Source organism: Fistularia commersonii, chromosome 30 (assembly GCF_037954325.1).
Source record: "Fistularia commersonii isolate RoL2024-O1a breed Wild chromosome 30, RoL_Fcom_v1.0, whole genome shotgun sequence".
In the NCBI taxonomy this organism is placed as follows: Eukaryota; Metazoa; Chordata; class Actinopteri; order Syngnathiformes; family Fistulariidae; genus Fistularia; species Fistularia commersonii.
In genome coordinates, this window is record NC_141313.1 from 6117193 (window position 1) to 6130777 (window position 13585).

General features: G+C 38.1%; 1 protein-coding gene across 1 annotated transcript in view; it reads right to left on the bottom strand.

Moving 5' to 3' along the window:
• Positions 1-13287, bottom strand: part of necab1 (N-terminal EF-hand calcium binding protein 1) — a 30501-nt gene extending 17214 nt beyond the window's left edge. Inside the window, exons 1-5 of the mRNA XM_086177673.1 lie at positions 13111-13287; positions 10399-10423; positions 8577-8685; positions 3822-3847; positions 3494-3591 (exon numbers count right to left, since the gene is read on the bottom strand). Of these exons, the coding sequence (XP_086033799.1) occupies positions 3494-3591; positions 3822-3847; positions 8577-8685; positions 10399-10423; positions 13111-13197 (345 nt within the window). The 5' untranslated portion in view covers positions 13198-13287. The remainder of the gene's footprint in view (positions 1-3493; positions 3592-3821; positions 3848-8576; positions 8686-10398; positions 10424-13110) is intronic.
• Positions 13288-13585: the final 298 nt, after the last annotated feature.

Genomic DNA, 13585 nt, shown 5'->3' on the forward strand with positions numbered 1-13585 from the left:
GCTCAAGACATCATCTCATCGTGTGTTTCTTAGGTCTCTTTCTTTTCCTGGGACATTATTGTAGTTCAGACACAGGGTTTGTAGAATTTCAAATTTCATGGAGTAAATAAAACTCCAGGGTCTGCCAGGTCAATACAAAAAAAAAAAAACCTGTACATATAAATATATACATTCATACATAAAGTTTATCTTATCTTATCTTATATATGATAGAGTTGATCTTAGTTTATTTTACCTTTTATACATATATGTACATAAAACAGCACATATATATAAGCATATACACACACACACACACATATACATATATATACACAAACACACACATATATATATATGTATAAAACAGCAAAGGTGAGAATATACATATATATATATATATATATATATAAATAAAACACCTTTGCTGTTTTTTTCCTGTTGAATATTCTTATCCTTGTTGTTCACTCTGATGTCTATTTATTTGTGGCCATCTTTTTCTATCTTTCAATTGCTTTCAAATTGTATATTTTTTATTCATATTTATTGATATAACTGTTACAGCTGCTGTGACAAAAGAATTTCCCCTTTGGCGATCAAGTAATTTTATCTAATCTTATATACATATATGTATATATATATATATATATACATACACATATATATATAGATACATACACACAGATGTACATAATAAACATATATATACATGTATGTGTATATATATATACACATTATATACATAAATATACATTTACACACACACACACACACACACATATATATATGACTCCAGTCAGTTTGCCCTACATCCTTATTGTCATTGAATAGCAAATTCTCCCTGCACACCTTACTTCTAAATGATTCTGGATAAATTTATAAATTAATTTGTGGTTAGGATTTATTCTTCAGTATGAGAATCAGCATCAGAGTGAAATTCTGTCCATGTCTAATGATCCAGAGGTGATTTGATTTCAAAGTTATGGACAAATTGAAGCGTACAGTCCATGTTGCCTCGGAGGGAGCAGACCTGGACAACAAGTGGATGAAAAAGCCAGTCGAATAAATAAAGGTGAATGAAGCCTTTCACTCTCCCTCCTTTTTACTTGAATGCTTACAATTCTCTTGGTTCACAGCCAAAGTATTTCTAGGCGCAGTTTTGATTTGGAAAAAAAAAAATCCCTGAGAGATTGCAGGACAGTTTTCACATTTCATTTCACTTCCTTTGAAGAAATAAGGGTTGAATGTCCGATTTGTACACAAAAAAATAACAGGAAAAAAAAATAATCACAGTTTGCTCCCACAACCAATGTTTTTGAAACCCTTTGCATTTCTTCTTTCCCGTGAAAATATATCTGTATATCTGATGTTTTATCTTTGACACAGTAGCTCCAAAAGAAAGGAATCTTGCCAGAAAATATTGTATTTGATTATATTGCAGCTATTTTCTCAGACATTGTTTTCACACGGAATTCCCATTAGTTCATTTGACAGCCAAGAGACAAATTTAATTAAAACATTGCGAAAATATAAAACAAAATGCGGCAAATAGAAAGTTGCTAAGAAACTGACAACTTGCGTCAGAAATGTTTTCAAAGAAAAAGTTCATGAGCTTATTTCTGTCTGTGCACCTGGTGCCTCTGTCTCTGCAGGTGTTCAGGGTCTCAAGCATCCAGCGTTTTTTGTTAGATGTTGGGAGACTGCTTTGCACCTAATCTTTCAAGAGTTTAGGATTTTCAGAATTGTGTCTTTGGCTCATGTTTGCACAGCTTACAGAGCCCAAACATGTCTTCTGAATATAATATTCCAAGATATAAGAGTAGCATTTAATTTTATTTGGTTTTGGACTTGGGAAACATTAGGAGGAAAAATAAAAATCACAATCTGGGTAATTTTGTTGGGGTTTTCAATTTACCCTGTTCAGTTTTTATGTTTTTGGCTCTTGGTGTTTGTTGGGTCTGACAGGTGACTTTGCTCTTATTCCACACCTTTCTCAGTTAACAAATACTCATCTTCAAACACAATGAGCCTGCGATGAAGCAAAGTCGATAACCCATCCAGCAGACCCATCCTTGATTGGACATGAAAACTCTTTAGTTGGCTGGGAGACGGCGAATATGAAATCTTTGGAGTACAAGAATAAAAAAGTAACGCACCATTTTTTTTTTCTCTATTACTTGGAAAATGTACTTTCTCTGCTCAGCTGTGCTTAGTGTTTAGCACTAATTGGTAAATGAGACAACGCTGTCACTTTAGCTCAATGTTGGTGCTGTCACGGTCGTACACACCGCCATGTCTCCATCTGTTTCAAACAGACTAAATCGATCTGCCGTTGCAATGTGACATCAAATTGAAGGTGCGTTGCCGTGTAATTATGGGTTATGTGGCATTTTACGCTTATGAAAATGACCACCAATGGTTCAACTCCTACACTGTTTCTAGAGGAGCCTCAATGTGATGTATGAGCTTCAGTGCAGCTCTGAAGGGTAATTTGAGTTTCACAGCATGTCAGCTGTGCCAGAGCACACAGTGAGAGAAAGCTCTCTCAGCAGATCTAACAGGCTCCCTCGATTCCTTCTTCACTTCATTTTCTCTTTGTTTTTTTTTTTTTATTACCTTTAAATATTGACCGCCATCTGTCAGCGCTCCTTTCTGATCATGCAAAAAAATTAACTTCTGTAGCTTCACCGCTCTACCATAAAACCATCAAAAGCTGATGTTTTTAAAACAACCAAAACCAATTTAGTCATCGATGTTGGCAAGACTTCCAATGAGAGCAAGAAGATGTTCTGAATGACATCTGTCTCCTCTTTTCTTTCCTCTCACGGTAATGGAAATCTTACTAATGGCAGATATGAAGGAGCCAGTTGGGCCGCAGGGCATCAATCTGGGAGAGATTTGCGAAGAAATGCTCAGGCCAGAAGGTGAGGTTATTAAAAATAACCAGTTTATGTTTTTACATGCATCATATAGGTGTTGATGGGCAACGATATTTTCTCAATTTTCAAATATTGCTCTCGTCTCTGATCAATGAAAATAATTAGAACAGATAGAGTACTTGAAACAAGGTTAAGACCTCATTGGCGTCTACAGTGAGTAAATGTCTGAGATCCAAAGCAAGGCCAGACACGGCTAGACAGTGAAGTGGACACAGTGATCAAAATTCATTCCCTGATGACAGCAGCCACCATTTAACATTCAATGATGGAGAGCAAAAACAAAGCTATTCAGAAACAATAGCTCTGACATATAATCAGCAAAGACAGTACTATTTGGCTTTGTTTATCAATAAACAGGAAAAATATACATATAGGCTTGTTTAATATTTCCCATATTTGCAACCTTTCATACAAGCCCTCAACAGGCTCGCACTTCTATGGCATCATAAAAAAACAACATCATATAATGTTTTACTGGTGCGTGAGTAGAAAAATGAAGACTTACATTTTCATTGCCGTAACCCAAAGTAATAATGAAAGTATATCTATATTTGAAGTAATGTTTTCCACCTCACCTTCTTTGTTTTGTCCATGGCCTTTAGTATGGACATGTTCAGGTCTTCTAAGGCAGCCAGAACATTCTCATATTCACCAAGGTGTTGGGAGAAGTACTCTTGACAAGGGGAAAGCCACAAAAAAAAAAGAAAAACTGGTTGGTGATTTAAAAACACTCCGACAGGGCTGTAGGTGTTTTGTTGAAACTGCATCTGCATTGGTGTGACACCTCAGTGACCAACCTTGGGGGGTTTGGTCATAGACCATGTGATTAGATCTCCATGGTTCTTCACTTGAACTGGGAAAATGGCAAATGTTTCTTTTTGACTAAACAAATACTCTACTTACCACAGAGTTCGTCAGTGTCCACGTTGCTGCAAAACAAAAGCAAAAACAAATTGAAATTGCTTACTAGCCAGAGTATTATTGTTACAATTATCAGAATTTCGGAGGTTATTTGGGTAAAACTAAAAGACAAAATTGAGCATTTTTTTTCTGGATGTAGATTTCAGATTTTTCTCTCTGTGAAGAAAGTAAAAACAAGTAATGGAATAAAAAAAGAGGAGGTACATATAGCTGAATGGTTATATCACTCAGTAATCCTCTGTCACAGCAGCTTCAAGAGCCAGCAAAGCAAAGTATTTTTGCACTGAAGGAGACTGAGCATCACACTGGTTTTAAGTATATCCCTGAAAAGCTGTTGCTGGTGTACACACGGGGAAAGCACGGCAGAAATCAATGGTCCAGATAGGACAAAACACTTAGAGGACGGACCAGAGCAAACCAGGTAAATCCAAGGTTAGACTTTTAGTTGAGCAACAGGCCTTAAAACCCTTTTCCATGTGTTACTTGCCTCTTAACATTTCAATAAGCGATTCGAAGTGAAGTACTGTATCATATCACACATATTAAATTCATTTGACAGACCAAAAATCACATTTGCAATGGGACATTTTTGGCATATTTAATTAAAACTGCAAATTATTCATCAGTGATTAAACTGTCAGCCTTTTCATATTTCTTTGGTATATATGTGTTTCTACATACAGTACATACATGCACTTAATATTCAGTATTATCTATTCAGTGTTCAACACAAACAAGAAAAGCCAGAGCAACTAGATGACTCATTCTCTAATCAATACAGGATTCGATCAGAGACTTCCAAATTACTTTACCATCCTGCTGCCTCCATCTCAGAAGGGCACTTAACTTTATGTGGGGTTTATTGTGGAGAATCAATGTTCTTCAATCACAGGCGTCTTCAGGGCTTAATTACACATTTAAATATAGCGTGTTTGACAAGGTCCAAAATTGCAACAAGTCGTCCAACTTGTGTGAACACGCAGACATTTGGCAAATCATCCCATTTCAAAGGATCAGTAAGATAAAAATAATAGGACAGACGTTCTTCTGTCTGTCATTCCAGAGCCATTTAGCATAATGGATTGTGGCTAAAGGGATCAGTAATTTAAGTCCTTCAAATATGTATTTCTACTTTCGCTCCATTCATTTGTCATGCATGTTAAATCATCAGTCTTATCTAATTATATTGTGGATTATAAATTATGTATTTGTCATATTATTGCGGTGCCAAAGTTAGCATGTTTTACTGGGAAAAATAATTTTAGTTTTGTTTTCACCTGAAAAGAAAACTTTAAAATCTACATGAAACAGCAAAATAATAAGTCAGTATATTCTTTCAGGAATTCTGCCTTTAATTAATCTTTTCATTATCGCCTTAGCACACATTTGTCTGTTTTCCTTTCAGTACTGCCAATGCAGTTGACCGGTTAGAGCAGAAGAGCCGTGCATACTGTGACTTGGACACTTTTGCCATTTCAAATAGTTCATAAAGTACTAAGCACACTTAATAATAATGAAATAAGGACATTTCAAAGCCAAACACAGTTGGTTTTTAATGAAATGCAAAAACACTCATCATAATTCTGCCGTCACTTCAGATTTAAACTACGGTATATATTTGTAGTCTTATTCCATTTAGAAATTACTGCACAAGCTTCTGTTGCTGCAATGGAAATTGCTTAAATTAGAGTTTCGATGTTTGGGGAAACCGCGTTTTAGCCATGCAAATCCCAATTAGCTTTGACTTGGTCTTTAATGGATTAAAAAAAATTGTCCATCCGCAAATGGATGAAATTCTAACAAAAACATTTCAGGGGATTTTACCATTAAACAGCTACTAAAGCAGCCGGGGGCTTTGTTAACAGTCTGTGACGGAGAAAAATGAGAACAGATTGAGATAAAGTGAGCAGACTTCTGGTTCTATTCTCAAATTCCTTCTGCTCACAGCTGAGCTGATTGTTAACATCTGGAAGCGTGGGGTCTCTCTGCTCGTGGACTGAAAAACTATGGAAGGACTATTGTCTTGCTTTTCACGTCTCTCTTAGCGCCCTTTCACAGCACGTCCTCTGGGTGGTCCCGATTACACATTTATACACACTGAGTGGTGCAACAGGCATTCAGCACCCCAATTTCAGGGAAACCATTCTCCCTCTTGCAAGTCAAACTGATATTTTTCAAAAGCCTTCTGATTTATTTAGACATACGGCGATACTGTAAAAATACCCAACACTTAACTCTGAAATGATCATATTATGACACGAATTAACATACGAAAAGGGAATACTGGGATATTCATCATTTTTCAAGTGAACTTTTGACAGAGGAACACGAAACCCAGTAGCTCGCTCAGCACCCACCCTAGACTGCAGTACCTGATACATCAACTCATCTTTAACCTTTGGATTTAAGAAATAAGAATGTGAGACAGGCGAGCTGAGAAATTGGTCTGACATGAGTCTCCAGTATCCCGCAGAGAGAGAGAGAAATCATGTCACAAGGCGCAGGGGCAGACTCGAGCAGGGAACCACACCTCAGAGCAGGGATCTGGATCGAAAGCGCTTTATTGCGTTGAAACGGCGGGTAGGGTGTCGCTGGTAAGCCCCTGGCCCCGAGACAGAGTTGCACAGGGCTGGGTCTCACCAGGACGGGTTGCAGGCGGGATCCGTTGCAGGACGGACGGGTTGCAGGCAGGACGGGTTGCAGGCCGGACGGACGGGCCCCAGGCAGGACGGGTTGCAGGCAGGACGGGCCCCAGGCAGTGTGGCAGGCAGGACGGGTTGCAGGGGGGACGGGGGTTACACCGGCCGACTGGGTCCGGTTGTAACAGGGTAGGGGTCAGGGTTACACCGGCCGACTGGGTCCAGTCGGCCGGGGCTCCGCAGTGGTCTGAGAGCCACAATACCCCGGCACCAGGCAGAGCGTGCCGCTGCCCTTTATAGGGATCTCGATTAGCGGCATCTGCTGCAGCTGGCGCAAATTACAAATTGGGATCAGGTGTGATACCCTGACAATTCAGGCTCATTTAATGGAGTGTTTTCTTCACTTGCACATAAAGAACCATAATCTTGTGAACATCTGGAAACCACGATGAGACTCATTTTCTATTTGTATTGTCTATAATAGTCACTATTTTCCAGGTGTATTATCAACTAATATCACCTGAAATACAATGGTGTTCCAGAGTATTCAAGTGTAGTTACTAATTGAGAAATTAAATGTCACGTGTTGGTGTTTATGCTTCGCTTGAATATTTCTGTCTATGCTCATTGATGTTTCTGATTAACTATATTTCATTGTAAAGTTTAATGGATTTCCTGGATTTTGTGAAGAGTTATGACTTTCAGTTTTAATGCCACCTCATGTTCTCATAGTGAGGATTCACAGTTTGAGTCTTCTACATCGTATGTTTCATTTTACTGAAGGTTATATTTGATTGTTTGTTTGTTGATAAATTATGTAATTTCCATTTAAATATGTCAACTATACATATATTGCTAATTCTTAAGTGAATGTTTGAGGTGGTTATTATGGTCTTATGCAAAGTGTATAAAAAGTTAATAAAAGTAAACATAAACTGAGAAGAAATAAACAGCTAACAGGAATGTAACACATTTTGCAATTTTTATTCAAGGTAAAAGCATTTCAAAGATGTATTTCTGGCACAATAGGAGATTCACTGATGAAGGAAAACATTGGGTTAACTCCCAGGTGAAGAACTTATTTACCGTAATCATTGATGCCGGTGCTCTTACTAAACTTTGTAAATGTAATCCACTGGATTACATTCAAGCATCCACGCAAAAACACACACATATGGCTGCAGAACTGCCATCCATGGCGCCCAAGGACACTTCGGCATGCAGACAGGAGGAGCAGAGAATCAAATTGCCAACCTTCTGTTCGGAAGGATGCCAACTCTACCGACCAACCTCCAACTCTCTCCTCATCCAAAAATGATTTCATGACCCCTTTGATTGATATATACACACACGATATAAGGAATTTTGAAAAGTAGAAAATAAGGATACTGTAAAAGCATGAAAAGAGAACTTAAAAACATCAAAATAGTTTGTTAGACTACAAATGTTGGCAGGTAAAGGGATCAACTACAAGTGAACTGGGACACTTTCTTTGGAAGCCTTTTTCTCAAAATCACAGTTCAGTGATGTTTAGAGACAGTTCAATATGATGTATCTTGCTTTATATTTGGAGCGCAAAGACAATATTGTGATGTTGTGAGAATGGTAAAAACCTTTTTCCAACAATTACTGAAACTAAAAAAGTGTTTGAGTGAATGTGACCGAAAATGTTTGCTTATATGAGTCACACATGGTGAAAAGCTTTCATTTTGTTTACCATTGTTTTGGGCAATTTGTTTTAGTAAGTGACATTTTTTTGAGGAAAACTCACTTTTTCATTGCTTAACTATGGCATATACTCTTACCAGCTTGTCAAAACAATACAATTTACTGCTTTTTATAAAGAAATACAATTAATATTATGCAGAATGGAGTTCAGCCTTTTGGCCCGGCTCTCCACAATATTTTCAGTTTCTCATGTGGCCCAATGGAAAAAATAATTGCCCACCCCTGGCTTAGCTATATATCAAGGTTCCAGTATTTCTAATATTATCATGTTATCCACAGAATATATGTCAGATGGTTCAATCCACAGCTGGTTACACCCAGCTTGGTTAGGAGGCACATGAATGATGTTTTGATGGCAGCCAGCACTTACTCTGTGTTGTGGGTGTCAATCGTGTGGAAAAGGTCCTTCAGTTCCTCTGCTGTCAAGACTCCATCAGAGAAGTAGGCTTTGAACTCATCAAAAGACAACTTCCCATCATCTGGGGACAAAATATGAAAGCATCACGTCAACACTAAGTCAAGGAGGCAGGGAGGAAGGACAGCAGCATCCTGGGAAATGTTCTGGTCAAACAAGCTCTCTGCTTTGAGATGACAAAGGATATAGAAGATGCAAAATGCAGAATTGAAAAAAAAATGCACAGAATTGTCAGTGAGTGCAAACAATGATAAATAACACTCAGTTCAACAAAGAAATTCTACCTTGTTTACTGACAACAACACTGGATAAATAGGAGCATTACCATTTCTTCCATTAAAACTATTGATCATCATCCCAAGCAATCAGTCAGTTTTATGCTCTGAGGCTCCAGTATAATGAACAGAAAATGAAGGCTAAGCTGCATGAAATATTCATGACATGGAAATAATCACCATTTTAATATGATGAATTTCAAACTTGATGAACAGCAGCAAAATGAAGAGCAACCAACTCTAGCATATTTGTCATATTGCACTGTCTGCAGTAGTTTCTCCTGATTTGTGATGACAAGAGGTGGCTGATCTTACAATTATCGCTGCTGACCTCCTCCGGAGGTCATGTTCAGCGTGCGCTATGTCACGACAGGCTCGCTGAGCGAGGAGCAGTTTGAAGGATGTAAGAATGCACACACATGCACTTCAATCACACGCAGTGAGTCACTACAGATCATCTCTGATCATCTTAGAACAGATGTGACATGTCAGGGCTGCTGTTTACACAACAAGCATGTGGGACGATGTCTGATCCTGCTGCATGACTAGACCTCACATATTTTTTAAATGAATAATCGAGATGTCACAGCATGGGATTTTATACAATTCTTTTTTTCATACAAGGTTTGTTGACATGCTAGGTGACAGCTGCTTCCTGTGTGTTCCTTATCGGGATTTTTTTTTTGAATGAAACAATGAATATATAGTGAACATTTTTCAGCAAGATATGAAAAACTGTTTTAACTGTAAGAGACACTGTGTTTCACACTTTCTGTTCTTTTGGATATCAAAATAATTCACTGTATAATATGGTGTATTTTTTAAGCTTTCAAAAGCCTAGCACTTTTTAGAGATAATGAGAACCTATTCATATTGACATTAATAATAGAGTTGCTGATCAAGCTGTGCATTGGAAAAAATACCATCTAAGTAAACAGAATACATTTCATTTAAGTATATGAATATATGAATTTTTGTGAGAGTATGACATTTTAGATCAAAAGGAAAAAACCTAAAGAAGTTACTCGGATTGTGTGCCTGCTGTGTTATTTCATGTTGTCCTCTTGGGTTCCTGCCTTTGTGTGTTATCTGACAGTTTCTGAGGTAAATTATTTGGGAAAAAAAGGGATTCTGACAATCATTTCAGTGAAAAGCAAAAAAAGTAGGTGGATTAATATCATTAAAAAAAAAACAAAAGAACGTGTACTACTAAACTGACCCTCTGACCATACAATCATAAAGTCTTAAGTATCGACCAGCATAATAAACCAGTAGAAAATCATCACTTTTCTCGACATAAATTCTCTTACACTGAATGTCATTGGGTATGGTCAGTTTTCTGTTTCCATGGAAACTGAAAGGGTATTGGCACAGAGTCATGATCAGAATTTCATTGAGAAACTACATCTGTTCTCACACACACACGCGCGCACAAAGGGGTTGGAGGTAAAAAAAAGTGGTTGAGGACAGGGGAATGTGTGAGTCAGAAATGACATATTTACCGTTTTTATCTGCCCTCCGTAAAATCTGGAATCAGAAGTGGAAAAAGAAGGTTGTTAAATAGAGCTGAGACATCATCAAAGCTGGCTGTGTGTGTGTGTGTGTGTGTGTGTGTGTGTGTGTGTGTGTATGGCTCATCGATCACACTCTCAAAGCAGAGTATCATTAAATTATTGATGGTCCTGTCCCACAGTCCAGATGAGATGAAAGGCATGGAGGCGATGACCACACCAGCTTTAAAAGGCTCGCTCTGGCAACCTCAAAATAGATTAGCCCACTTTCTCTTTCTCAAACTTGTGAAAAATACCCTTACGCTCGAGGAATGTCAAGACATCAAAATTTTGCTAAATATGACTGTGCGTCCTTGTGTGTTTCTTCAAAACAAAAAACCAGAGCGGAAAAACATCAGTCCGTGGAGTTTCCCAGAAGGACTTTGGATCTGATATTAAACTTTGAACGACCTTTCCTCTGGTGGCCTGTCACAAATTATGCCTTAAAAGAATATGGCATTTTTTTAGCAAAGCTAAAGGCATTATTTTGATGGTCCCAACATCACATACATGACAAGTGTATTATCTTTTTTCATCTGTTAGTGACAAAAGAGGAAAAGAGTGTCTGAGTGCTTCACGTCTGTGTTTCTTTGTGCAGCCTCCCTACAATGACCCTGAGGGTCAAACACAACAGCAAATAGGAAAAATCCAAGGACTACTACAAATCACAAGAAAGTTAAAAGAACAGCCACTGTAGTCAAGAAAATCTCTTTGGTGAGTCAGGTGTGGGTTTTCTTTATCGCACAGCTCCCACTGGCCTCGCATACAAACATACTGTCTATATCTGTATTGATTTTCGAAGGATGAAAGAGACAAGACTGAGCTCAGGAGGGAATATTTCATCTTGTGTATTATTGTAGGAGGAATCCATTCTTTCCTCTTAGTCGGAGGGACATTCAGCGATGATTCTTGTCAATAGCAAGTAATTAACTTTTCCGATCAATAGCAATACAGGTTTTGTTTGCTGTGTAATTTTTGTTTTTGTGTTTATCATTTCCCTATGTGATTTTTGATTTGTTGGTATGGCTTCCTATTTTTGTATGTGTTTTGACAGTTTGGTTTTCTCATGTGTCCCCTAAGGAGGAAAATAAGATGGAAGGAAGACAGGAAGGAAGGAATAAAACACTTTTTTGTAGATTGTGTGTGAGATTAAATAAACCATGACTATTACACTATTTCGAGACAGTTGTTTAAGGGGTCAGATTAACAAAATTGTTCACTTTCAGGAACCTAGAAAAAGGCAAGCAAATCATGAGAATATTTCAGGGATAATGCAACTTTCCATAAAATGATTTGAGTCAATTGTTAAAATAAAATGCATCCTTAACAGTACTGATATTTACACTTATTGTTTTCACATCCACATTCTTAACCTTCCTCTCACCTTGCAGCTCAGTAACAATCGAATCTTCAGGTTTTTTGCCTTGATGCAGTTATTCGCTGTGGACTAGCGCACGGAAATGAAATACAACTTTGGACAAAAATGAGGAGGAAAAAACAGTGACAGACAGTAGAGTCAAAAAATAAAAACTCACTGAACAAACAGATCAGGGAATGAAAGAAAGAGCAGAAAGGACCAATCGGGTGAGGAAAGTCCAAGACTGCAGCTCACAGGGGTAGACGAGGACAAAGACACCATGTTGTCAGCGTCTTCGTAACTACATTTTCCATTTTGAGATAGAGATTTCAAGAGCAAAAATTCTGCCATGACAACTGCGGCTGTGCTTGTTTTCAGCTCAACCTGGTCAACATTGTTGGATTCTGTCTCACAGTTCCTGAAGTTTCCCCTAATGTATGATCAGGTCACAGTGTCACAGCAGCATCTGTGAAATAAGAAAAAGTCGTGCTCCAGGAGGAAATGACCGGAACCAGTGTGCACTTTAATGAGGCGCAGATCTGCAGCAACAGACGCAGCGCCAGAAACAGTCAAGGGTTGAATTCCCAGACGATCGAAACCTGACTACAGCAACTGCTCAACATTTTGCAATGCAAGGATTCCCTTTCCTGTGCTCAATGATTGCCGTCCTCCCCTGTCAACCTCAAACACAAGAAGCCGCCAACAGATTCATGGTTGAGACGTCACAGGTTAGGAAAGCAGAGGCGATGATCAGTTTGTGAAAATCAAGAAGTCAAATGTCAGTTTAAAGATGATGGCTTGTGTTAGGCTGATAATTGTAAAATGTAATGAAAATTCTCACATTTTGGGAATCCAAATATATACAAACAAACCTATACATGTATACACACACACACACGTAAAGCTAATGTCTATAAAACAAAGACTATACATAATTTCATTACCTCTTGATTGAGACAAAACTTGAAAGAGAGCAAGATAACCAGCAAAGGAAATCTTTGCTTGGAGACTTTTGAAAACCGCTTCACTAAAAAGGTCAGACTTGACAAACAAGGAACCCTCTGTACCTTCATTACTGTTAAGGGGCATTATATTTTTTCACATTGATAAACTTATCACCTCAAAAGTAAAATATTTTGAATACAAATGCATGAAAATAAATATATTGCTTCTTTTTTTGTGGTTATATGTAAGCCACTAAAGGGTTCCTTCGCAAATCAAGAGCAAAAACATTTACTCAACTCCATCAGTCGAAAGGATGCGTCTAAAACAGTTTTTTTTTTTTTTTTTTTTTTAACGGTACTCACATCAATAAAAATGGACATTCCCTTCTTTAGCTCCAGTTGAGCAGTGGGCTCCTCGATCACAGATTGAGCCTCCTCTGAGCAATCCATCCTCCAAGATGTTGCTTCAGTTGGAAAATGCACGGGAATGCAGCCGCTCAGTCCCTGGTATCTGATCAGGGTTCCCGGTCAGCGCAGCTCTGGATCACCGTCAAGTTACATGGAGGGAGGCAGACAACTTCCGGTTACAATAAGACTTGTTCGACCCTTGGGACTTCTAACCAGCGAAAAGAACGCTGAATTCATTTTAGCTGTCATCAAAATGTAGGAATCATAATTTTACCTCTCTTTGTGATTTTTTTTTAAACCCACGAATAACCATGATAATGACGGTATTGTGCTTTTATTTTGAAAATAAAAATCATAAACTTCTTGTCATGTGCCGGCTCTCTCTGTACGGCTTGACGCCAAGGCGTCGCTCCAAACTGTGGTGCTGCAG